The sequence below is a fragment of the Borostomias antarcticus genome (assembly GCF_949987555.1).
Source record: "Borostomias antarcticus genome assembly, chromosome: 5".
Lineage (NCBI taxonomy): Eukaryota > Metazoa > Chordata > Actinopteri > Stomiiformes > Stomiidae > Borostomias > Borostomias antarcticus.
Window position 1 is genome coordinate 24,411,682 of NC_140238.1, and position 27,449 is coordinate 24,439,130.

A 27,449-nucleotide genomic window follows, 5' to 3' on the forward strand; every position below is an offset into this window, starting at 1 on the left:
TTCTTTCCTTCCTTCCTTCCTTCCTTCCTTCCATCCATCCTTCCATCTTTCTTTCTTTCCTTCCTTCCTTCCATCCTTCCTTCCTCCTTTATTTCCTTCCTTCCATCCTTCCTTCCCTTCCTTCTTTCTTTCTTTCCTTCGATCCTTCATTCCTTTCCTTTCCTTTCCTTCCTTCCTTCCTTCCTTCCATCCTTCCTTCCTTCCTTCCTTCCTTCCTTCCTTCCTTCCTTCCTTCCTTCCTTCCTTCCTTCCCTTACTTCCTTCCTTCCTTCTTTCTTTCTTTCTTTCCTTCCTTCCTTCCATCCTTCCTTCCTTCCTTCCTTCCTTCCTTTCCTTCCTTTCCTTCTTTCTTTCCTTCCATCCTTCCTTCCTTTCCTTCCTTCCTTCCATCTTTCCTTCCTTTCCTTCCTTCCATCCTTCCTTCCATCCTTCCTTCCCTTCCTTCCATCCTGCTTTCTTTCTTTCTTTCTTTCCTTCCTTCCTTCCTTCCTTCCTTCCTTCCTTCCTTCCATCCTTTCTTTCTTTCTTTCTTTCTTTCTTTCTTTCTTTCTTCCTTCCTTATATTCAAAGAAATGTTCAGAATGGCACTCTTTTTCAGGCTGCAAACTCATAGTAGTACTAGCAGTACTTATAACAAACACCTACTGCAACACCTCCACAGCTACTGCTCCGCCCGGGGTGGGCTATAGACACATGGTCTCCAATGAGGGGTGCATGGGGATGGCCTGGCAATCACTGACCTGCCCCCCCACAACCTCTGACCTTCTTTCTTATTATTATTCTCCCCGCTTTTTTGAACCTTAACTAGTTCTTCATACTTTGTCCTAGAAACTTCATTCAAACTTTAAAATGTTCATGACGTTCAGCTCTTGAACGGATCCATTCAGATTTTTGATATTTTTTATAGTTTTTAAGAAATTTAACTTTTAAAACATTTTTTTGTCCTATTGAAACTGCTTGAAACTGCTTTTGGAATGTTCAGAAATTTTATGTTTTTAGAGTGGTGGCAGCAGTTGCTTTGAAAATATTCACACATTTTGTAAACTGCTGGCACTCCTACAGTTTTGAAAGCTCACACACATATTATACATCAAAACATTCATCAAGGAAACTTCCATCTTTCCTTCCTTTCCTTCCTTCCATTCCTTCCTTTCATTCCTTCCTTCTTTCCTTCCTTCCTTCCTTCCATCCTTCCATCCTTCCTTCCTTCCCTTACTTCCATCCTTCCTTCCTTCTTTCTTTCTTTCCTTCCTTCCTTCCATCCTTCTTTCCTTCCTTTTTTTCCTTCCATCTTTCCTTCCATCCTTCCATCCTTCCTTCCATCCTTCCTTCCCTTCCTTCTTTCTTTCTTTCCTTCCTTCCATCCTTCCTTCCTTCCTTCCTTTCCTTTCCTTCCTTCCTTCCTTCCATCTTTCCTTCCTTTCCTTCCTTCCTTCCTTCCATCCTTCCTTCCTTCCTTCCCTTACTTCCCTTACTTCCATCCTTCCTTCTTTAAACCTTTCCTTCGATCCTTCATTCCTTTCCTTCCTTCCTTCCTTCCATCCTTCCTTCCTTCCCTTACTTCCATCCTTCCTTCCTTCTTTCTTTCTTTCCTTCCTTCCTTCCTTCCATCCTTCCTTCCTTCCTTTCCTTCCTTTTTTTCCTTCCATCCTTCCTTCCATCCTTCCTTCCCTTCCTTCTTTCTTTCCTTCCTTCCATCCTTCCTTCCTTTCCTTCCTTCCTTCCATCTTTCCTTTCCTTCCTTCCATCCTTCCTTCCTTTCCTTCTTTCCTTCCTTCCTTCCTTCCTTCCTTCCATCCTTCCTTCCTTCCATCCTTCCATCCTTCCATCCTTCCATTCCTTCCTTCCTTCCTTCCTTCCTTCTTGCTTTCTTTCTTTCCTTGCTTTCCTTCCTTCCATCCTTCCCTTCCTTCTTTCTTTCTTTCCTTCCATCCTTCCATCCTTCCATCCTTCCTTCCATTCCTTCCTTCCTTCCTTCCTTCCTTCTTGCTTTCTTTCTTTCCTTGCTTTCCTTCCTTCCATCCTTCCCTTCCTTCTTTCTTTCTTTCCTTCCTTCCTTCCCTTCCTTCCTTCCTTCCATCGTTCCTTACATCCCTTCCTTCCATCCTTCTTTCCTTCCTTCCTTCCATCCTTCCTTCCTTCCTTCCATCCTTCCTTCCTTCTTTCTTTCTTTCTTTCCTTCCTTCCTTCCTTCCTTCCTTCCTTCCTTCCTTCCATCCTTCCTTCCATCCTTCCATCCATCCTTCCATCCTTCTTTCTTTCCTTCCTTCCTTCCATCCTTCCTTCCTCCTTTATTTCCTTCCTTCCATCCTTCCTTCCCTTCCTTCTTTCTTTCTTTCCTTCGATCCTTCATTCATTTCCTTTCCTTCCTTCCTTCCTTCCATCCTTCCTTCCTTCCTTCCTTCCTTCCTTCCTTCCTTCCTTCCTTCCTTCCCTTACTTCCATCCTTCCTTCCTTCTTTCTTTCTTTCTTTCTTTCCTTCCTTCCTTCCTTCCTTCCTTCCATCCTTCCTTCCTTCCTTTCCTTCCTTTCCTTCTTTCTTTCCTTCCTTCCATCCTTCCTTCCTTTCCTTCCTTCCTTCCATCTTTCCTTCCTTTCCTTCCTTCCATCCTTCCTTCCCTTCCTTCCATCCTGCTTTCTTTCTTTCCTTCCTTCCTTCCTTCCTTCCTTCCTTCCTTCCTTCCTTCCATCCTTTCTTTCTTTCTTTCTTTCTTCCTTCCTTATATTCAAAGAAATGTTCAGAATGACACTCTTTTTCAGGCTGCAAACTCATAGTAGTACTAGCAGTACTTATAACAAACACCTACTGCAACACCTCCACAGCTACTGCTCCGCCCGGGGTGGGCTATAGACACATGGTCTCCAATGAGGGGTGCATGGGGATGGCCTGGCAATCACTGACCTGCCCCCCCACAACCTCTGACCTTCTTTCTTATTATTATTCTCCCCGCTTTTTTGAACCTTAACTAGTTCTTCATACTTTGTCCTAGAAACTTCATTCAAACTTTAAAATGTTCATGACGTTCAGCTCTTGAACGGATCCATTCAGATTTTTGATATTTTTTATAGTTTTTAAGAAATTTAACTTTTAAAACATTTTTTTGTCCTATTGAAACTGCTTGAAACTGCTTTTGGAATGTTCAGAAATTTTATGTTTTTAGAGTGGTGGCAGCAGTTGCTTTGAAAATATTCACACATTTTGTAAACTGCTGGCACTCCTACAGTTTTGAAAGCTCACACACATATTATACATCAAAACATTCATCAAGGAAACTTCCATCTTTCCTTCCTTTCCTTCCTTCCATCCTTCCTTTCATTCCTTCCTTCTTTCCTTCCTTCCTTCCATCCTTCCTTCCTTCCCTTACTTCCATCCTTCCTTCCTTCTTTCTTTCTTTCCTTCCTTCCTTCCATCCTTCTTTCCTTCCTTTTTTTCCTTCCATCCTTCCTTCCATCCTTCCATCCTTCCTTCCATCCTTCCTTCCCTTCCTTCTTTCTTTCTTTCCTTCCTTCCATCCTTCCTTCCTTCCTTCCTTCCTTTCCTTCCTTCCTTCCTTCCTTCCATCCTTCCATCCTTCCTTCCATCCTTCCATTCCTTCCTTCCTTCCTTCCTTCCTTCCTTCCTTCCTTCCTTCCTTCTTGCTTTCTTTCTTTCTTTCCTTGCTTTCCTTCCTTCCATCCTTCCCTTCCTTCTTTCTTTCTTTCCTTCCATCCTTCCATCCTTCCATCCTTCCTTCCATTCCTTCCTTCCTTCCTTCCTTCTTGCTTTCTTTCTTTCCTTGCTTTCCTTCCTTCCATCCTTCCCTTCCTTCTTTCTTTCTTTCCTTCCTTCCTTCCCTTCCTTCCTTCCATCGTTCCTTCCATCCCTTCCTTCCATCCTTCTTTCCTTCCTTCCTTCCATCCTTCCTTCCTTCCATCCTTCCTTCCTTCTTTCTTTCCTTCCTTCCTTCCTTCCTTCCTTCCTTCCTTCCTTCCTTCCTTCCTTCCTTCCTTCCTTCCTTCCATCCTTCCTTCCATCCATCCTTCCATCCTTCTTTCTTTCCTTCCTTCCTTCCATCCTTCCTTCCTCCTTTATTTCCTTCCTTCCATCCTTCCTTCCCTTCCTTCTTTCTTTCTTTCCTTCGATCCTTCATTCATTTCCTTTCCTTCCTTCCTTCCTTCCATCCTTCCTTCCTTCCTTCCTTCCCTTACTTCCATCCTTCCTTCTTTCTTTCTTTCCTTCCTTCCTTCCATCCTTCCTTCCTTCCTTCCTTCCTTCCTTTCCTTCCTTTCCTTCTTTCTTTCCTTCCTTCCATCCTTCCTTCCTTTCCTTCCTTCCTTCCATCTTTCCTTCCTTTCCTTCCTTCCATCCTTCCTTCCCTTCCTTCCATCCTGCTTTCTTTCTTTCCTTCCTTCCTTCCTTCCATCCTTTCTTTCTTTCTTTCTTTCTTTCTTTCTTTCTTTCTTTCTTTCTTTCTTTCTTTCTTTCTTCCTTCCTTATATTCAAAGAAATGTTCAGAATGACACTCTTTTTCAGGCTGCAAACTCATAGTAGTACTAGCAGTACTTATAACAAACACCTACTGCAACACCTCCACAGCTACTGCTCCGCCCGGGGTGGGCTATAGACACATGGTCTCCAATGAGGGGTGCATGGGGATGGCCTGGCAATCACTGACCTGCCCCCCACAACCTCTGACCTGAGGGGGCGGAGTCTCGCCACCACGCCACTATCCACGCCACCGTCCCCACATCTCAGACCCTGAGTTGGCTAAAGACGCAGTTTTCACGGTTGGGTGCATGTGAATGGTCCGGGGAGCAGTACGCTGTCCTAGACCGGCTCTGACCCGAGGGGGCGGAGTCTCGTCACCACGCCACTATCTACGCCACGAGCCCCACAACTCAGCCCCTGATTGGGCTAGAGACACATGGTCTTCAGGGCGGGTAGGTGGCCCGAAGAGGGGTACACTGTCCTCAACCAGCTCTGACCTGAGGGGGCAGAGTCTCACCACCATGCCACTATCCACGCCACAGACCCCACAACTCAGCCCCTGAGTGGGGTAGAGACGCACGGTCTTCGCTGTTGGGTGCATGGAGATTGCCTGGTCCATAGTAGTTCTAGCAGTAGCTGTTACATACAGCTGCAGCAGCTAGCCAACCTCACATTTTCTCCAGGAAATGTACTTTCTAGTTATACTTACTGTACCATTTCTTATCATTCCATTTACTCATAATGTTTTCATATGGTATTTTATTTCAGCAATGTGGAGTTGTTATACAGCGGTGTAAAGCAACCTGGCAAAGACTAACGAGTTAGTGGAGGGCTGTCTTCATGCCTTCGTTGAGGTGGTTGGTGCTGCTCATCCAACCGTCTGGAGGTTCATTGATGCCCTATGGAAGTAGCAGGCGCTCACTGGTCTCCAGAGGGAGCAGCTTGTCTGTATGATGAAGAGAGTCTCAACCTGCAGGACTACCTCTGTGGCATGGCGTTACGTTTGCCTTCGACCTGGAAGTCGAAACGGACACGACACAGCTATCTTTTATGGTACATTACAAGACATTGTTTGCCCTCTATTTGTAGCGCTGATGGGGTGTAACCGAGTATATAGTCCATTAACCAGGTAACCAATAGAACCTCAAGCCGCAATCACACCAAAAAGACTGCAATGGTCATCTGTCAAAATCTTCTCTTCCTCACAGACAGAAGACGGGTTTGCACCGAAGGTGGTTGTCAACTCAGCAGCTCAGCTCATTCGCCTTTGTTTTTTCAAAACACAAAATAATTTTTTACACGTCAGTGATCCATGTGAAGCCCCTGCTTTCTCTGCCACTGTTGGGTTAGTGTGTCACAGCCTTGATGCTTTGCCCACCCACCAGACAGGATTTCACTGACCAGATGGGTTTTCTGTTTGTAACTTTACATTTTTGTGCGTGGCTGTAAGCCAGCGCACCAATGATAGCAAATGTCCGGTTGTCACTCCCTACCTCCCTCCCTCCCTGGCTTCCTCCGTCGTGTTGTTGACCTGCAGTTCTACGTTGCTACCACAAGAGGCAGTGGTCCCAGAACCTGCAGTTCTATGTTGCTACCACAAGAGGCAACATCAAAACAAAAACACTATGACACTATACATTTTCCAGACCCTAGGTGGTGTAGTGGTTAGGGAGTCTGCCTCTCATGCCGAAGGTCGCAGGTTAAAACCTTGTGGGTTCAAGCCTCGGTTGGACAATATTTTATAACTGGATGTTATAGAAGCTATATAAAAATGTGGTTACCTGGCGGTGCTATGTCCGTTATTGAATTTATGTGCAGTAATTTAACATTTTAAATACTCCTGTTTTGAAATTATACCTACAGTATAGGTGTCTTGCAATTATTGTTAGTCACTTTGGATAAAAGCGTCTGCTAAATGACTGTAATGTAATGTAATGTGTCTCAGTAATTACCCATTATACAGTAGGCTATACAGTACTTTGCATGTATTTACCAGGTAAATGTTTCGTTTTTGAAGAGCACAATTTGCATCTTATTTTTGTCATTGTAATAGTCAACAGATACCCAGAAATGAATAAATATGACACTATTCATTTGATGTTACAGGCATGTTATCCTGGTTTGTTGTAAGCAATAAATGCAAAACCAATTATGTTAAACATGTATTGCCGTCCGTCTTGTTTTTCCCATAGAAAAGTATCGATAGTGGTATCAATAAGAACCCAGATCATTAAGCAGACTCGATAACGGTATCAATATCAATAAAAATTAATGATCCCCATCCCTAGTTATGACTACTGCTCAGCGGGCTACACTGTCCCCGACTGGCTCTGACCCGAGGGGGCGGAGTCTCGCCACCACGTCATGCACCCCACAAATCAGCCGCTGAGAGGGCTAGAGAAACACGGTCTTCACCGGTGGAGGCAGGTGGGTAGCCCGGAGAGGGCTCCACTGCCCCCGACCCAATATGAACCAAGGTGGCAGAGTCTCGCCACCACGCCACGGATCCCACAACTCAGCCCTTGGCAGGGCAGATGAGTCCACTAGCAATATTTAGGGATTTAGTGTAGGACTAGGCTATAGTTGAAAATGGGGAATAAATTCAGTTATATGCAACAGGCCACAATGCAAATCGAATTCCCTTTTTGAGTTAGGGGTGCAATAGTCAAGACCACAAACCTCAGACAGAGGTAAACACAATTTTATTTTTGGACCTGTTAAATGATAAATTCATAACAAAAGCTTTAAAAGTGGTTATATTATATATACACAGAAAGGCCCCGGAGACCTTGCTGTGTGGCGACAGAAGGCTACAGTGTCTTGCACAAGGACACTTCGGCACATGCCGGGAGCTGGGATCGACCCGGGGACATTACGATCCACAGCCGGCCGCTCTACCTCCCGAGGTTAATTCCGTCCTGTGTGCGCTCAGGTGTGGGAGGAGTGATATAATGATGGGTAGCACACAAGCCCCCAGGATTCGAAATCTAAAGTGAAGGCCTATTGAACCGCGCCATCTTGGCTAGATTTGTAGTCATTTTGCTATTTTCGGTGACTTTTGTACTTGCACAGTTGTGCTTTTCTGTCCTACACGCGTCCACGCACGTACCCGGCTCTCCCCGCTTTGATTTAGCAATGAAAACCGGCTTGCATATTAACCTGTTTTTGTAAAATATATCCATTGGAGAAATTATTTTTTCATCCAGGCATCTTAGTTTTAACAGGTTAATTATAACTGAAGATGTTTTGTTTGCTAGTAGATGGTATTCATTCCGTTCGCGATAACGTTATTGCAGCCAGGCTAAATTCCTCCAGGGAGCCAGTGACAAGCGAGTTGAAAAGCTTCACTCCCCGCCAGCAGGAGCTTTGGCCGCTGCTACCGGATAACCCGCTGAGTTCGTGGCTGCTATTTCACATTCGCCCTTGATCAATCCCAATACCGATCCATGGTAGTAATGAATCAATCGTTCAGATCGGCAGTGCTGCATGCATGTTACATCATTGTTAGCTTTATTAACAACCTACATTTATCTCTCAAACGTTAGGCTATCCATCTTACACCAGTCGGCCATTCCATAGCTAGAAGCAGTCAACGCCAACGTTGACCGTGGACGTGGACGCGCGTAGGATAGAAAAGCACAACTGCGCAAGCACAAAAGTCACCGGAAGGCCAGAAAAGCACAACTGCGCAAGTACAAAAGTCACCGGAAATGGTCAAATGACTACAAATTTGCCAAGATGGCGTGGTTCAATAGGGCTTCATTGTTGATAGCAGTCAGTGAATGGAGTGGCTGTATCCAGTTCTATTAATACATCCATGGTAGCACAGCACATATCTAAGGTTATCTGATCATAAGTAGGTAATGTGACGGAGAATGACAGCACTGTAAAGGTTAGCAGCATGCGGTAGGAACCATCTGTGGTAGGAAGCATAGAAACGGGCGCGGAACGGCGGTACACAACTCCTGAGCAGACGTCACATCCGCCCTCTTTTAGGACGCAGAAAAGCATGGCGGACACCGGGATAGTAGAGACGCTACTCCTGAGGGTGGACAAGGTGGACGGAGGGGTCGACAGTCAGGATGTTGCAACTTGTCTTGGCGTGGACCACCAGGTGATTGTTGGAGCGGTGAAGAGCCTACAAGCCCTCGGCGATGTGAGTTTCCCTGCCCGGCATTCACGCACCAGCAACAACCCAGAGTTCATTCAACGATGCTGTAGGAAACTGATGCAATACATGGATGCATTTAGCAACTAAACTCTGAACCAGTTGGTAGGTCATAATAAGACTTAAACTAAGGTTTGTAGTGGTGGTCTATTCACAGGATGCTGATGAGGCTAATTGATTCTCTGAAACTTGAAACGCTGGCTCCCTAGCTAGATTATGTTAGCTATAGCTAACATCTTAGTGTTAGATATATATCAGGGCTGTGGATGTCGTGTCTACACTAGTGTTCATATACGCCCAGTATATTGACCACAGAAATTATGTTGACTAAATCCTAACAGTTTCACATTTTGTTAAGTGAGTTGTCCACACTGGAAAACAACACGCTGGTGATTAGGTAACAAGTAGGCTAGTGTACACACACACATACACACACGTGTTCATCTAAGATTTTCTGTCCATAAAAATAAACTAGTCTGCCCACCGAGGCAACCTCTGATCTTTTGCTCCGATACTAGCACTAGTGTCAGACAAACTAACACAATAACAACTAACATTTAATCACAGTGCTAAAGGGACACAACAGCAAGAGCAACAGAGAAAATCTGCAAGGCTCCCTGATATGCTGGTCCCAAAAGCACTCTCCAACGTAGCTGCCAATCCTGCTACACTCTGGCCAATGCTAGACACACTCCAAGACAGCCTTAACCCTAACCCTAGCCCGGAAGACAGCCTTAACCCTAACCCGCAAGCCGGCCTTAACACTAGCCCTAGCCCACAAGACAGCCTTAACCCTAGCCCGAAAGACAGCCTTAACGCTAGCCCAACTGTATTCTGGTCATGGCACCACTGTCACAGGTTTCACTGCCTCGCTTGTCAGCATCTCTTCCACCCTCACTGAAGCTGGGTTCCATCTCAGGTCCTATGACTTGCCAGCACATGTCAACCTCTCATAAACACTGCTTTAGCCAACTACGCCACCGAAAAGCTAGTGATTCAGAATCAGAAACACGTATTGCCATTGTAGCTTTTACAACATGCTAGGAATTGGTTTCGGTCATGGTGCATAACATGGAGACAACATTGGATAGGGCGCAGGGACGAGACAGGACAGTGCAAAGAGCAGTACAAAATGCGAATGCAAAAAAAAAAATATATATATACTAAATTGAGTGAAGTCAGTGATTGTGCAAAGTGTAATGTGTGTGTGATGTTTATGTATGTGTGATATGTAAGTGCGGTGCTCTCATTCAGGGCCACCGGTGGGCATTGGTATTTATATTGAGGAGAGAGTTCACTAGCACACAATTAGGGAAGGGTATCGGGAACCGGTATTTTTTGGCACCGGTACGTCATTGGGTCAGTACCGAAATATCAGTAAGCTCATGGACAAACGGTGCTGCTATCTGTATTTAACAAGTTTGTTTCATGAATCCAGGGAGCCGTGTTCATTTCATATCAGCCAACGCAGCTGGCATCCGTCCCCTAACCATGACAAAGCTTCTGGTGACAGGCGATGACGTCGCATTGGTATTGTTTGCCTCTCTCTGGTAGGCCTCTTGAGGAATTAAGCATAGTGAGGGACAGGGCAAAACAGTACTTCACCAAATCTACCGACGGTGCTAAATGCAGTTTATTTAAAAAGTTAATTGTGTCTAAAGGGGGAAACATCAGCAACCTCATGAAACACTTACAAGTTTCACACAGTAAATGTGAAGCAGTGCAGCGTGTTTGAGTGCTTTAGCGAAGCGGCTAATGCTAACGCTCGTAGCTCTGATAGCAATGCTGCATGATAGGTGAGCTTGCCAGTGTGTCAAAAGTAGCCATAACCAGCAATGGCTGGACAAGTATCACACAGGACAGGATCACTATATAACAGTGACAGTCCACTATGTAAACGAAGGCCAACTGCGACAGAAACATCGACCCAGGCAGTGTGAGTCCCAAAGTGCAAGTGTAGTATTTTTTAAGGGTATCCTTAAGTATCGGTATCGATAAGCCGTATCGGTATTGAATTGATACCGGTATCAATAAAATCCTAACGATACCCATACCTACACACAATCAAGAATAAGATATATATGAAAAATACAATCTAGAACAGATTACAATACATCCCCAAATGTACAAGAATCTAAAATACCGTAATAGTGGCCTGTATTCAATTATAGGCCAGGTCTCTTATAATGGCCGGGGGCACGGTCAACGTGGACAAATATGGTCAACGTGGACAAATAGTGGTGGGCGGAAGAACGTTAGCTTGGAGCTAGAAGCTAAACATTATATTGTTAATAGGTAAACTGGCTGTTTACATACCGGTAGGCCTCTTTGATTTGTTTTGTTGGATGACACAGCATATTTTCTGGTTTGTGCAATGTTTTTGCAATAAAAGTCCTGAAATTATGGGATTATGTCCATGAGAGTTTAATTTTAAGAAATAAAGGCCTCCCTCTAATATAGGCCTGCCTCCAATAAAGGCCTGGGGCTCTCTGCAGCTCAGTAAATAAAGGCCGCGGACACTATTAGAGGATTTACGGTATATAAGTGTGACAGTAAACACTCCTAAACATCACAGCAGGCCACACCAAGCTGCACGGGTTAGGTAGAGAGTTCACTTGGCTCAGAGAGCGATCATACAGTATCTGATATGAGGTATGAATGAATGCCACTGGAACTTTTATATACCAGTTGTATGGACCCTATAGCGAAGGCTACAACCTAACGTTATCGGGGGTGGGAATCGGTACTGATCACACGATTTGATTTTAAATCGATTATCGTCAATTACATTTGATTATGATATAATTTTCAATGACATTTGCACCATTTGACAGCAGTAACCCATTAAATACAGGGGGTCCCGTAATTGTAGGGGAAGAAGGGTAAAATACATCCCAAGCACAACATTATTGTAAAAACAAGATAAAATCTCAAGATGTGTATATATAAAATAGATAATAAATTGTCTATTTTTTCTACATGAATTGACACCACCCCTACAACCTATTATTTAGTCCCCATCACATATGCACACCCAGCGCCTCCTGTCTGTCCCTCTGTGGTACTTTGTCCCCATCACATGGTCACCCAGCCTATAACATGCTCACCCAGCCCATCACATGCTCACCCAGCCCATCACATGCTCACCAGTGCGTGGTGTCTTCCTGTGTTAGGTGATCTCAGCGGAGCAGCGGTCGTCCAGGCGCTGGGAGCTGACGGGGGAGGGCTGTGAGATCGCCGAGCAGGGCAGCCATGAGGCCCGGGTCTTCAGCTCCATCCCCGACGACGGCCTGCCCCAGAGCCAGCTCATGGTGAGAGGACAGGGCGTGTTTGTGTGTATGTTTGTGTGTGTGTGTGTGTATGTGTGTGTGTGTGCATGTGTGTGCGCATGCGTGTGTGTTCAGATCGGATGGATGATGTTTGCACTTTGTTTATATTTTTGTGTCTCCAGAAACTGCCGTTTGGGAAGGTGGGCTTCAGCAAGGCCATGTCCAACAAGTGGATCCGTCTGGACAAAGGACACGAGGGCGGCCCCCGAATCTTCAGGACCGTACGACGCTCCTCACCTTTAACCTCTCCTCAGGATTTTACCTGTAACCTGTGATGCCATTGTCAATTACATGTGATTTAGTAGAGGTGTGTGTGTGTGTGTGTGTGTGCGCGCGCGTGTGCGCGTGCGTGCGCGTGCGTGTGTGTGCGCGCGTGCGTGTGTGTGTGTCCAGGTGGAGAGCATGGAGGACTCTGTGAGGGACAAGCTGCTGCTGGTCCAAAGTGGCCAGGCGTCCCAGCTGGAGGAGAAGGACAAGAATGAGCTGAAGAAACGCAAGCTGCTCTCTGAAGTGTAACAAGCACTCCTGTTTATAAACTCTTCATAACAGCTCATAACTGTAGAATAGGGGAGCTTACTGCATAACATAAACACGCAAATAACATTACACAGCCAAAGTTATGATCATGGTTATAGTTGTTATACCATAGTTTTTCACTTCATTTAGTGTGGAGAAAAAGTACATGAAACATTTACTCTGAATTCATACAGTATAAAGAAATTATCAATCACAGCTGTTACAAGTGAATCATAAATTGACTGATTCAGGTTTATCGTTAACAAACAAAATGTTTGGAATATAGCTACACTCACCCTAGCACTGTGGGACTGTTCCACCATATTGCCTATCTACTCTCACACCCCTTCCGTGTGTGTGTGTGTGTGTGTGTGTGTGTGTGTGTGTGTGTGTGTGTGTGTGTGTGTGTGTGTGTGTGTGTGTGTGTGTGTGTGTGTGTGTGTGTGTGTGTGTGTGTGTGTTGACTGCTGTCTCCTGTGTTTCTCAGGACGGTGAAGTCTTACTGGATCAGCAAGGGGAGCTCCTTCAGTACCACCATCACCAAGCAGGAGACGGAGCTCACACCTGAGATGATCTCCAGGTGAGGATCTCCCTACTGCCCGACTCCTCTCTGCCTGCCCCTCTGCCCCTCTCTGGTCGGATGGGGACCAGACTCAACCCTCTAACCAACCATCCTTGGTTCTGATTGGGACCAGACTCGACCCTCTGGACGAATCTGGGGCTGACATCATATCCTACCAGATAGATAGATCCCCCTTCTTCAAAATGTTGCACTATTGCACACAAGCACTCTATCCCTTCATCTCTCTTTCACCCTGACTCCATCCCTCTATCCTTATCTCACTCCTCATCCTTATCCCCATCCCTCAGTTCTCCTCACCCTAACCTCACCTCTAATTTCCTGCACCCTCTAATCTCTCTCTCTCTCTCTCTCTCTCTCTCTCTCTCCCTCTCCCTCTCCCCCTCCTTTGTTGGTCCCCAGTGGGAGCTGGAGGGAGAAGAAGTTCAAGCCCTATAACTTTGAGGCCTTGGGTGTGGCCCCAGACTGTGGTCACCTCCACCCCCTAATGAAGGTCCGGACACAGTTCAGACAGATCTTCCTGGAGATGGGGTAAGATACACACACACACGCAACACTGAAAATCAGGAGTTATGAAGTGTGTGTGTGTGTAATATTGTCCTCCTCTACACCTTGGTTAAAGTGTGTCTCCTGCAGGTTCACAGAGATGCCCACCAACAACTTCATCGAGAGCTCCTTCTGGAACTTTGACTCGCTGTTCCAGCCCCAGCAGCACCCAGCCAGGGACCAGCATGACACCTTCTTCCTGTCCGGTGTGTGTGTGCGTGCGTGCTTGCATGTGAGGGATGCCTGCGTGTGCGTGTGTGGCTTGTTGTGTGTGTGTTAGGGATGAGACGGTATGGATTTTTGCATTACGGTATGGTACGGTATCTAGTTACATGGTACGGTTTACGGTATTTCATGGTTTACGGCATTTCACCTCCCCAACACACAAAAAAACAAGTATTTTACTTTGAAGGAAAACAGCTTTATTGAACATTGGTGTGTCAGTTTATTAATAGCAAGCTTATATTAAATTACAAAATTAACTGTTTCAAGCAACTTGAAATGTGAAGTTTCAGCAGCGCTTTATTGTGTAATACCGTAAACGTAATACCGTAAACACAGGGAATGTCACGGTTCTAATACCGTGGACATTTTATACCCCGGTTCACGGTTTTACGGTATACCGTCTCATCCCTAGTGGTGTTCACAGGGTTGGTATGATATAGTATAGTATGATAGCATTCCCAGGGGTAGCATGATATAGTATAATATGAGAGCATTCCCAGGGTTAACCCCCCCAGTATGAGAGCGTTCCCAGGGTTAACCCCCCCAGTATGAGAGCGTTCCCAGGGTTAACCCCCTCAGTGTTCCCAGGGTTAACCCCCCCAGTATGAGAGCGTTCCCAGGGTTAACCCCCCCAGTATGAGAGCATTCCCAGGGTTAACCCCCCCAGTATGAGAGCGTTCCCAGGGTTAACCCCCCCAGTATGAGAGCGTTCCCAGGGTTAACCCCCCCAGTGTGAGAGCGTTCCCAGGGTTAACCCCCCCAGTATGAGAGCGTTCCCAGGGTTAACCCCCCCAGTATGAGAGCGTTTCCAGGGTTAACCCCCCAGTGTGAGAGTGTTCCCAGGGTTAACCCCCCCAGTATGAGAGCGTTCCCAGGGTTAACCCCCCCAGTGTGAGAGCGTTCCCAGGGTTAACCCCCCCAGTATGAGATCGTTCATAGGGTTAACCCCCCCAGTATGAGAGCGTTCCCAGGGTTAACCCCCCCAGTATGAGAGTGTTCCCAGGGTTAACCCCCTCAGTGTTCCCAGGGTTAACCCCCCCAGTATGAGTGTTCCCAGGGTTAACCCCCCCAGTGTGAGAGCGTTCCCAGGGTTAACCCCCCCAGTATGAGAGCGTTCCCAGGGTTAACCCCCCCAGTATGAGTGTTCCCAGGGTTAACCCCCCCAGTGTGAGTGTTCCCAGGGTTAACCCCCCCCAGTATGAGAGCGTTCCCAGGGTTAACCCCCCCAGTGTGAGATCGTTCCCAGGGTTAACCCCCCCAGTATGAGAGCGTTCCCAGGGTTAACCCCCCCAGTATGAAAGTGTTCCCAGGGTTAACCCCCTCAGTGTTCCCAGGGTTAACCCCCCCAGTATGAGAGCGTTCCCAGGGTTAACCCCCCCAGTGTGAGAGCGTTCCCAGGGTTAACCCCCCCAGTGTGAGAGCGTTCCCAGGGTTAACCCCCCCAGTGTGAGAGCGTTCCCAGGGTTAACCCCCCCAGTATGAGAGCGTTCCCAGGGTTAACCCCCCCAGTATGAAAGTGTTCCCAGGGTTAACCCCCTCAGTGTTCCCAGGGTTAACCCCCCCAGTATGAGAGCGTTCCCAGGGTTAACCCCCCCAGTGTGAGAGCGTTCCCAGGGTTAACCCCCCCAGTGTGAGAGCGTTCCCAGGGTTAACCCCCCCAGTGTGAGAGCGTTCCCAGGGTTAACCCCCCCAGTATGAGAGCGTTCCCAGGGTTAACCCCCCCAGTGTGAGAGCGTTCCCAGGGTTAACCCCCCCCACCCTGTTCTTCAGACCCAGCTCTGGCTCACCAGTTCCCCCAGGACTACCTGGAGAGAGTGAGGAAGGTCCACTCTGAGGGAGGCTACGGATCACAGGGGTGAGCCACACACACACACACACACACATCCTGTGTACACACACACAGCATGACCTAAATGAGCTGTCTGTTTGATGTGGAGGTACAAGTATGACTGGAAGCTGGAGGAGGCTCAGAAGAACATCCTTCGCACACACACGACGGCAGTCAGCGCGCGCATGCTGTTCAAACTCGCACAGGAGGTAACACACACTCACATGAACACACTCTCACATGAACGCACTCTCACATGAACACACACTCACATGAACACACACTCACATGAACACACTCTCACATGAACACACTCTCACATGAACACACTCTCACATGAACACACTCTCACATGAACACACTCTCACATGAACACACTCTCACATGAACACACTCTCACATGAACACACTCTCACATGAACACTCTCACATGAACACTCTCACATGAACACACACTCCCATGAACACACTCTCCCATGAACACACTCTCCCATGAACACACTCTCCCATGAACACACTCTCCCATGAACACACTCTCCCATGAACACACTCTCCCATGAACACACTCACATGAACACACTCACATGAACACACTCTCACATGAACACACTCTCACATGAACACACTCTCACATGAACACACACTCTCCCATGAACACACACTCTCCCATGAACACACTCTCCCATGAACACACTCTCCCATGAACACACTCTCCCATGAACACACTCACATAAACACACTCTCACATAAACACACTCTCACATGAACACACTCACATGAACACACACTCTCACATGAACACTCTCACATGAACACTCTCACATGAACACACTCACATGAACACACTCCCATGAACACACTCCCATGAACACACTCTCCCATGAACACACTCACATAAACACACTCTCACATAAACACACTCTCACATGAACACACTCACATGAACACACTCTCACATGAACACACTCTCACATGAACACACTCTCACATGAACACACTCTCTCCCATGAACACACACTCTCCCATGAACACACACTCTCCCATGAACACACTCTCCCATGAACACACTCTCCCATGAACACACTCTCCCATGAACACACTCTCCCATGAACACACTCACATAAACACACTCTCACATAAACACACTCTCACATGAACACACTCACATGAACACACACTCTCACATGAACACTCTCACATGAACACTCTCACATGAACACACTCACATGAACACACTCCCATGAACACACTCTCCCATGAACACACTCTCCCATGAACACACTCACATAAACACACTCTCACATAAACACACTCTCACATGAACACACTCACATGAACACACACTCTCACATGAACACACTCTCACATGAACACACTCTCACATGAACACACTCTCACATGAACACACTCTCACATGAACACACTCTCTCCCATGAACACACACTCTCCCATGAACACACACTCTCCCATGAACACACACTCTCCCATGAACACACTCTCCCATGAACACACTCTCCCATGAACACACTCTCCCATGAACACACTCTCCCATGAACACACTCACATAAACACACTCTCACATAAACACACTCTCACATGAACACACTCACATGAACACACACTCTCACATGAACACTCTCACATGAACACTCTCACATGAACACACTCACATGAACACACTCCCATGAACACACTCCCATGAACACACTCTCACATGAACACACTCTCACATGAACACACTCACATGAACACACTCTCACATGAACACACACTCACATGAACACACTCTCACATAAACACTGTTGTGGAAATTGTTCAGGAGAGATTCAATGCCGACGTTCTAAGTTGAACAAAGTTTATAACATGCAAGCAGCACAGTAGCCACATATAATACAAACACCCCCAATAACCCGTCTGGAAAAGGGGAACGTCACATCTCAGTTGCTTCATGCACACAGCAGTCTGCAGTGTGAGAAATGGCGGCCCTGATCTGCGGTTACAGTCAACATTTATACAGTCAAAAACAACCTTGGTAGCTGGGCCGGTTCGTAGCCCTCGCCTCCCACCCCCCAGTCCAGCTGGAATCCTGTTTAGTCGACAGAGACTGTCTAATAACAAAGAATTTCCATTACAACAGACTCACATTAACACGCTAACAATCCCACAGAACTTGACTGGCATATTCACACTCTATTCTGAAAGCATCCCTTTGAGAAATCTATTGAAATGAATACAATGAAAAAACACCCCTTTGTCAAAAAAAATCACACCCAGTTGAAGCGGTGGTGGTTCATGAGCACTCTCTACTGCCCTCTAGTGTTGGTGTGCATCGGTATTGGCTGCACGCTGGCTGGTCTTACATATGCTACACATGGACATGGTTTTTATCCCATTGAAATGAATGATGGAATGTTCAGTTAGAGTGGTGGCAATGGTGATTTGTTATACACCAAAATGTTCAGATGTTCTTGCTTTCACTAACAACTACCTAAGCAATGCCATTATAGTTTTTGAAACACTAGTGCACAGTGCCTGTGGGGCAATCCTGGTCTATCGATCTATCGACCGTGTTCAGGCGGCTCTGTGGCGCCCCCCTCTGGTCGGAGCAAACGGGGCGATTTGGTGCTCTCAGGGCTCTCCCCCGCACACTCCTGTTCCCCAGAATCTCTAGCGCCTCCACAGGGGGAGCTGGCTTCACTGTTTTGTTTTGGCTGTGTTGAGGCGCGTGCGTGCGAGCGGGACAGGTTTGGTATTTCTGTGTTGGTTACATCGAAACCTTTCTGCCAGTCCAAACCGTGTGTCTCTGTGACCTTCCCACATGGAGGTATGGCTGTTTTTGAATCCCATGGAGCGCCCTCTGGTGGCTTGGCGGGAAAGTGCATGGTCCACCCTACAGACACGGATACACACATGCTTTCTGCTATTATACCGGTAGTTAGATTCAGTGTTGTTTGAAAATCATGCTCCTCTTTCACACAAATGGTGGAATGGTGTTCAGAGCTCTACTCTAGAGCAGTTGGTAATTTCTAATTCATACCCATTTTCTAACTTGTCACTACTACAGTTTTTAAGCTGCACAGACATATTATATCTCATAAATTTTCATCTGGTTCCCATGATTCCTATAGTGTAAATATCTATGTTTTATATAAAGAAGTTTATACTTCTTGAGATAGAGCTGTCTGAAGCCGGCCAAGCTTTCCTCATGCCTGCCCTCTAGTGCCGGTGTGCAACGGTATTGGCAACTCCTGAGTGGTCTGAATCTCATTCTGCGGCACACACACACACACACACACCGACACACGTCACTGTCACATATAGAATCTGCTGCACCATTTAAAAATCAGAAACAAAAGCAACCCCCCCCCCCCCCCCCATAGAAGCCAACTGTGTCCTCTCCCCTTACTCCACCCCCACCCCCCCTTCCCCCCAGCAGAAGTTCACCCCTGTCAAATACTTCTCCATCGACCGTGTGTTCCGTAACGAGACGCTGGACGCCACCCACCTGGCCGAGTTCCACCAGATCGAGGGGGTGGTGGCCGACTACGGCCTGACGCTGGGGGACCTCATGGGCATCCTGCATCAGTTCTTCACCAAACTAGGTGAGTTACAACTCAGCCAATCCCTCACCGGCTTTCCCGCAATGGACACACACACACTGTTTCTCATGCCTTAATCCAGACTCCGATCCGATTAGTACTTTCTCTTTTCCAACCTCTCAGGAATCACTAAGCTGCGCTTCAAGCCTGCGTATAATCCCTATACCGAGCCCAGTATGGAGGTCTTCAGCTACCATGAAGGTACATCATCACCCCTGGCTGCAGATTGCTAATGCATGTTGTGGATGTGTAACGCCGGATGGTTTGTTTCACACAACCGTGTGTGTGCGCGTGTGTTTCACACAACCTTCTGGGAAAGCTCTGTTGAAAACTTTGGAGAAGGGCAGGCACTTTCAAAAATTCCAGGGGCCTCATTTATCATTGTGGATACACCCTTTTTCATTTACACCTGATTTTTGTACTTGCTTTTCTCCGCAAATAATGTGATGTATCATGACAAAACTCAATGGGAAATATTGTGTATATATCTCACAATATTTCCCATCGAGTTTTGTCATGATGCATCACATTATTTGTGAAAAGCAAGTACAAAAATCAGGTGTAAATCAGGTGTAAATGAAAAAGGGTGTATCCACAATGATAAATGAGGCCCCAGGCAGGTGATTGTATGAACCATGTATCTATCACCGTCTATCACAGACAAACTTCAGTCATTTCTCGCTGTCGTCCCACCCAACCACGCCTGCTAGATTTTCCTCACAGAACCCTGATTGGCTAGATTGTTTTCTGATCTGGTACAAACTGATTGATCGGAGCTTGTCCAGATTGATATGTGGAAAGAAACAGAATGTGAGCTGGCGTGATGATGATGGTCTCAGGAGGCTAGTGAATGTGGATAATGCAGCCTAACCAAGGTGAATTACTTAATTAATTAATTAGCCCATTGTAGATTACCTGCCCAGGTATGGTACTAGCTGTGATCGATTAAACTCTGTTTGTTTGTTTCTGTGTTAAAAACTGAAAAACTGTCTCTCTACCTCCCTCTCTTCCTCGCTCTCCCTCTCTCTATATATCTATCTCTCTCTCTCTTCCTCTCACACACTCCTCTCTGTCTCCTGGTCTCCCTCCGTCCGTGCGTCCAGGTCTGAAGAAGTGGGTGGAGGTGGGGAACTCGGGGGTGTTCCGTCCAGAGATGCTGCTGCCTATGGGGCTGCCAGAGGGGGTGTCCGTCATCGCCTGGGGACTCTCTCTGGAGAGGTATGTCAGTGACAGCAGTGCCCTGTCTGGGGTCTCTCTCTGGAGAGGTAGGTCTGTGACAGCAGTGCCCTGTCTGGGGTCTCTCTCTGGAGAGGTAGGTCAGTGACAGCAGTGTCCTGTCTGGGGACTCTCTCTGGAGACGTAGGTCTGTGACAGCAGTGCCCTGTCTGGGGACTCTCTCTGGAGAGGTAGGGGACTGACAGCAGTGCCCTGTCTGGGGTCTCTCTCTGGAGAGGTATGTCAGTGACAGCAGTGCCCTGTCTGGGGTCTCTCTCTGGAGAGGTAGGTCTGTGACAGCAGTGCCCTGTCTGGGGTCTCTCTCTGGAGAGGTATGTCAGTGACAGCAGTGCCCTGTCTGGGGTCTCTCTCTGGAGAGGTAGGTCTGTGACAGCAGTGTCCTGTCTGGGGACTCTCTCTGGAGAGGTAGGTCTGTGACAGCAGTGCCCTGTCTGGGGTCTCTCTCTGGAGAGGTAGGTCAGTGACAGCAGTGCCCTGTCTGGGGACTCTCTCTGGAGAGGTAGGTCTGTGACAGCAGTGCCCTGTCTGGGGACTCTCTCTGGAGAGGTAGGTCTGTGACAGCAGTGTCCTGTCTGGGGACTCTCTCTGGAGAGGTAGGGGACTGACAGCAGTGCCCTGTCTGGGGACTCTCTCTGGAGAGGTAGGGGACTGACAGCAGTGCCCTGTCTGGGGACTCTCTCTGGAGAGGTAGGTCAGTGACAGCAGTGCCCTGTCTGGGGTCTCTCTCTGGAGAGGTAGGTCAGTGACAGCAGTTCCTTCCTGCCTGGCATAGAGGACCTCCATTGGCACACACACTCTAGACTTTCTCTATGCCATCTATACACACTGACATACACACACCCAAAACACATTTACGTTACACTCTTACAAGTGTAGGAGACCAAACCCGAGAACCCAAGATATGGTTATCGCATCCGGGAACTGGGTGCCATACAGAATGAATGGGGAAATGTATTTTCAGTCCCAACGAAGTCCCGACTGAATGGTGCTCAATGGGCGGTTATTCTCTGTGCTTAGAACGACACTAATCGACTCCAAACTTCTCAGAAGCACATTGCTACATTCTGTAGGCTGAGAGGAATCCAATTATGTCCACCTCTTGACATCTGGTCGATTTTATTGACCGCTAGATCAACCAGAACATGAGCAATTTCACGCAAGAACAACTGTTCACTTAAGTCTTTAGTATAGGTGAACGGAGTAGAACAGCAAATTAGTATCACAACATTTTCTGTTTGGCAAGTCCAGTGTGAATGAATGATAGCTTGGTTTGGCTAACTAGCTAGCTTCTATTGTACAGGGTGGACAATAGAGAACCCACTAATTTTGGGCAAAACTGACCAACGGTTAAATAACTCGAGTAGCTGGAATGCTGGCCACCTTTTATATAAATAGCAACATTTTGCACTTAAAAAGCACATATCCACCGATGTCCACTAGCCTGGCTTCGCAACCCTAATCACGTGATCTCTCTCCACTTAGACACCCTGTGAGTTCACGTGATTAGGGTCACGAAGCCAGGCTAGTAGATACCATAATAGCTGAGTGGATATTTGTGGATATGTGGTTTTTAAGTGCAAAAAGTTGCTTTTTATATATATAAAAGGTGAGGGGCTACAACTGTAGCCACCTTGGAGAAAAGGGTTTCATCTTTCGAAAAATGTCTTCACTTCAGTGTGTAAGGTAAAGTAAAAAAGTCTAGGGCGCAATGATTAGTCCCTGACAGGGCAGTATACCGGGGTATAGCCCTGCATAGTATACCGGCCTTGACCAGGGCTACACCTACCCCTGCTCCCATCCAGACCCTACCTGCTCCCATCCAGACCCTACCTGCTCCCATCCATCTCTACCCCTGCTCCTATCCATCTCTACCCCTGCTCCCATCCAGACCCTACCCCTGCTCCCATCCAGACCCTACCTGCTCCCATCCAGACCCTACCTGCTCCCATCCAGACCCTACCCCTGCTCCCATCCAGACCCTACCTGCTCCCATCCAGACCCTACCCCTGCTCCCATCCAGACCCTACCTGCTCCCATCCATCTCTACCCCTGCTCCCATCCATCTCTACCCCTGCTCCTATCCAGACCCTACCCCTGCTCCCATCCAGACCCTACCCCTGCTCCCATCCATCTCTACCCCTGCTCCCATCCATCTCTACCCCTGCTCCCATCCAGACCCTACCTGCTCCCATCCAGACCCTACCTGCTCCCATCCAGACCCTACCCCTGCTCCCATCCAGACCCTACCTGCTCCCATCCAGACCCTACCTGCTCCCATCCAGACCCTACCTGCTCCCATCCATCTCTACCCCTGCTCCCATCCATCTCTACCCCTGCTCCCATCCATCTCTACCCCTGCTCCCATCCAGACCCTACCCCTGCTCCCATCCATCTGTACCCCTGCTCCCATCCAGACCCTACCCCTGCTCCCATCCAGACCCTACCCCTGCTCCCATCCAGACCCTACCCCTGCTCCCATCCAGACCCTACCTGCTCCCATCCATCTCTACCCCTGCTCCCATCCAGACCCTACCTGCTCCCATCCAGACCCTACCTGCTCCCATCCAGACCCTACCTGCTCCCATCCAGACCCTACCCCTGCTCCCATCCAGACCCTACCTGCTCCCATCCAGACCCTACCCCTGCTCCCATCCAGACCTTACCTGCTCCCATCCAGACCTTACCTGCTCCCATCCAGACCTTACCTGCTCCCATCCAGACCCTACCCCTGCTCCCATCCAGACCCTACCCCTGCTCCCATCCAGACCCTACCCCTGCTCCCATCCAGACCCTACCCCTGCTCCCATCCAGACCCTACCTGCTCCCATCCATCTCTACCCCTGCTCCCTTCCAGACCCTACCCCTGCTCCCATCCAGACCCTACCCCTGCTCCCATCCAGACCCTACCCCTGCTCCCATCCAGACCCTACCCCTGCTCCCATCCATCTCTTTTAGCCATGCTAATATGGAGTCGTATCCTAGATGGGCCTGTTTCACTGACTGTGGTGAGAGTCATGGAGCTTGAGTCTTAGCAGTTGGAGAGCTAGAATCACTCACTACTAATGACTCCTGAGTCACTATCACTATTAATGACTCCTACTGAGTCACTATCACTATTAATGACTCCTACTGAGTCACTATCACTATTAATGATTCCTACTGAGTCACTCACTACTAATGACTCCTACTGAGTCACTATCATTACTAATGACTCCTACTGAGTCACTATCACTACTAATGACTCCTACTGAGTCACTATCACTACTAATGACTCGTAATGAGTCAGAGAACTTGAATCACTATCACTACTAATGACTCCTACTGAGTCAGACGGCTGGGGGAGGCCCTGTAATCCACTGTGTGGGCTAGGCCCTGTAATCCAGTGTGGTAATCCCTCTCCCTCTGTACACACACACACACACACACCTCCCTCTCTCCTCAGTTGTTCTGCTCCTATCAGATCTACACATGTACACAGTATCACTACATGTACAGTATGTACACAGTATTACTACATCAGTGGAGGCTCGTCCATTGAGGCAGGGGAGGACAGTCCTCCTCAGTTTTTGGAGAGAAGAGAGGGATTAAAATATAAATATATGAATTTATTTATTCATAGTTAATATTCTCAGTTTTGTTCATAAAGCAGGTTTTCCCTATGGATAAAAACCCATTATTGAAATTCTAAAGCTCCAACAGTGACATATACAACATGCAGCTGGAGGACCCATAGATATCTATGGAAGGGAGGCTAGCCTCCCTTATGGCGGGTTCTTTTCTCTTAAATCAATGTAATGCCTTTTTTCTTGCTAATTTGTGATTGGCCAAAACGCTGAAAAGTTACCGCAAAGGAGGACAGTAGTCCGGCCCTGTCTGAACAGGATTCAGATATTGACAAAATTAGTCCAATCACATTCCAGATTTACCACAGTTGAAGGCCGATTGAGTCGGTGTTGATGTCTGTGTTTCTCTTCCCTGTGCCATTGGAGACTTTTTGTGTGTTCGTAGCTCCATAATATAATACATCTGGAAGTATTATGGGACATATTATACATGAAACTGTTCGTCTATTTGTCTTGATTCTAGCCATCTAAATATCCAAGATGACATAAATACTTTTTGTGCTAGAGCCGTCTGAACACGACAGTTCCACTGGCTGGCTATAGCCGGTAACGTTAGCTACGAGGTGCACGTCAGGCTACGGCATAGTCAGGCGCGCAGATTGGCTGGAGGCGCAAACTGTCGGCAACTCGTCCAAAACATTTCTAGAGACTGTGTCGCAACACCGGATCGGAGAAATCCACAGCCTGGCTCCTGCTTGCGTGAGAATGTATCGCTTTACGGTGCTTATTCCTCATCCAGTGATGGATGGGTGGATGGAAAACTTTCAACTGAATGTTCATATTGTTCTGATAATTGTAGGCTATATAAGCAACATAAGAGTGGCTTTGACAGCAACCCAAATGAGCTAATCCCATAGCTGTACCATTGCTAGCTATCCATGAGCGAACTGTTGGATACTGCATTTGCTGTGCAACGTATTCCATTGTCCAGTTGTCATTTATTTGCCAACAAACTGTTTGAGAGCCAGCACACCTCAGTGTCCCCTAATCAAAACATTTTTCATATATCACCTAACCTCTCCAGCACCTCACCAATATCAATTTTTTTCTCTCTTTAGAGAAGAGTACAATCCATTACAACTATTGCTTACAATGTTTTATTGTTGTTTTGTAATATTTTATCATGAATATGATAAATAAATGCTGCATGTAGTTAAATAAAGTGTTATTCAGTTTTTCATATGCTAAAATTGACTAAATCCACTTTAAAGCTGTTTCAAATAATAACTGACTGAGGGAAAGTGCCCCCCGGCACCCATGGGCGGTTCACCTCTCTTCCTCCTGTCCTCCTCAGTTTTTTGAGTCACCGGCTGCCACTGTACTACATGTTTGTACACAGTATTTCAAATTGAACTACATGAGATCCATTTGATTGTGTGCTGCAGCGTTATTCTGGCAGCGGTGCTAAGAGGGTCAACTCTGGTCCTGGGCCAGTGCTGATATGTGACCTCTGACCCTCTCTGTCTCCTGCAGACCAACCATGATCAAGTACGGCATCAACAACATCCGCGAGCTGGTGGGTCACAAGGTCAACCTCCAGATGGTCTACGACAGCCCCGTGTGTCGACTGGACTCCTAGATTCTCCGCAGGCATCTGGATGGACAGGCCCTCTCAGCTATTGCCACTTATACCACCAGGACTTGTCCCCTAACAGGACCCCTCGGCTCTCTTGTCCCCATACTACAGACAACCCCGCTCAGCTAGAATTCAACGAGACAAATGTGTCTGTCTGAGAGGACGCCATGGAGGACTCTGGGATTGGCGCTGGATCACGTGATAAACACACACAGGTCACACTGCACTTTGTGTTTAATTTATTGAACATTTATAGAAGACATCCCTGGCATATGGTTATAAAACATCCAAGCTGCCCTTCTCAGCAGCCCCTGTGTGCATGTGCACTGGTGTTAGAATTGGATACTTTGCTGCTGCAACCTCAGTGGCAAAGAGACTTAACCAGTGAGTCTGTTATTTTAATTCTATTTTTTAGGTCCCCTTTCCCCCCATGTCATGAGATGCTTGTACTGTACAGTTAGAACTCACCGGCTGCTGTGTCCTTCCAGCCCAGGTAATAATGAAATGGTCAAATAAACACCTTTCAAAGTGCAGCCACATGGCTCTGTCATTGTTCTTTGTCCACCCTGCCCCAAGAAGAGCTGTTGTAGAGAACCTTCTGAACACTATTACTAGAAACTGTGAGTCTTCATCATTGTCATCACACTATTGCACCGTTTTGGACAACACTTAGACTCATAATCCATTGTTACGTTGGGCAACATTTTATTGTTGTACAACAACTGTTAGGGTTAGTGGACAGCTCAGTCAATGTTGTTGAAAGTTTGTTTAGTGGAGAGTTTGTTCTCCTGCCAGTGAAGAGTCCTCCTAGATGTAGGATCAGTGATGGATCCAGGTGTAGTTTGGTCCTATCAGCTCTTGATTCTTCGTCAGGTTGTGACAGGTTTTGTCAGGTGTGTCGGGGGCCTGTGTGTGTGTGTGTCTGTCTGTGTGCACATAGATGATAGTGGTTTACTACAGTATGACGCACTGAAATGATCCCTGTTCCTCAAGGACACATCTAGAGTCAGGGTTTGGACACGCATGTCTAAGGTCAGGGTTAGGACACGTCTAGTAGGGTCAGGGTTAAGACATGTCTAGTAGGGTCCAGTAGGGTCAGGGTTAGGACACGCATGTCTAGTAGGGTCAGGGTTAGGACACATGTCTAGGGTCAGAGCTATGCTCTATGGACACAACTCTGGACATGATCTCTGCTAAGCAGCATTTCCTTCCAGATCTTTGCCATATGTATTTTTGGAGGTAGGCCTAATGGGATGACCCAGCCTTGGGAGTTGTATGCTTCTGATGTTATTACGTAAGGCTTGGCTCTGAGGTCTTAAAAACCCAGGCCTGCCATGAGAGGTCATGTGTGCAGCTGAACAACGGTTTAGAAGTTGCTCAGCTCAGTTGATCCATGTCTAATCCCTTCTGTAATTGCTTCTCTTGAAACAGTATGCTCGTTCTCTCTCTCTCTCTCTCTCCTCCATGAGTTAAGTAATTCCCTGATACGTGCAAATTATCTTGTGATCTGTCTTGACTTACCTCATGATAGTGCATGGGAAAGTTGTTCAAAAAGCCCCCCTCCCCTCTCTCTCTCTCTCTCTCTCTCTCTGAATAACAGGTGAACTCAGAGATTTGGAATAAGAGGCTCTTAAAATATGCATCAGTTTCAGCAGCATGGCATGTGGCATAAAGGCCCAGTATAGCTTTGTTAGGGACACACTGGGTTGAAAATGGCTTGTTGTTGACTGATTGTTTTGGTGTATTTGAATGTCC

At 47.1% G+C, this 27,449-nt stretch overlaps 1 protein-coding gene across 2 annotated transcripts; it reads left to right on the plus strand.

Moving 5' to 3' along the window:
• The first annotated feature begins 8,469 nt into the window (after nucleotides 1-8,469).
• On the plus strand, nucleotides 8,470-26,220 carry farsa (phenylalanyl-tRNA synthetase subunit alpha). Of its 2 annotated transcripts, none has more exons than XM_084437680.1 (13): nucleotides 8,470-8,624; nucleotides 11,810-11,947; nucleotides 12,088-12,186; nucleotides 12,359-12,477; nucleotides 12,969-13,061; nucleotides 13,464-13,592; nucleotides 13,698-13,813; nucleotides 15,603-15,687; nucleotides 15,770-15,869; nucleotides 19,094-19,262; nucleotides 19,383-19,460; nucleotides 20,363-20,477; nucleotides 25,592-26,220. In XM_084437680.1, exons 1-13 carry the CDS (start codon nucleotides 8,478-8,480, stop codon nucleotides 25,695-25,697), a joined length of 1,494 nt encoding a protein of 497 aa, XP_084293806.1. In that variant the 5' UTR covers nucleotides 8,470-8,477; the 3' UTR covers nucleotides 25,698-26,220. The 2 variants fall into 2 exon arrangements, with proteins under 2 accessions (XP_084293806.1, XP_084293807.1); XM_084437681.1 differs by having other exon boundaries at nucleotides 19,097-19,262.
• Nucleotides 26,221-27,449: the final 1,229 nt, after the last annotated feature.

Bases quoted from the DNA above. Each gene is read 5' to 3' on its own strand.
- farsa (XM_084437680.1), top strand. From the start codon at position 8,478: ATGGCGGACACCGGGATAGTAGAGACGCTACTCCTGAGGGTGGACAAG. The intron at 19,461-20,362 runs GTACATCATCAC...CCGTGCGTCCAG, and splicing joins GGTCTTCAGCTACCATGAAG to GTCTGAAGAAGTGGGTGGAG. The intron at 20,478-25,591 runs GTATGTCAGTGA...TGTCTCCTGCAG, and splicing joins TGGGGACTCTCTCTGGAGAG to ACCAACCATGATCAAGTACG.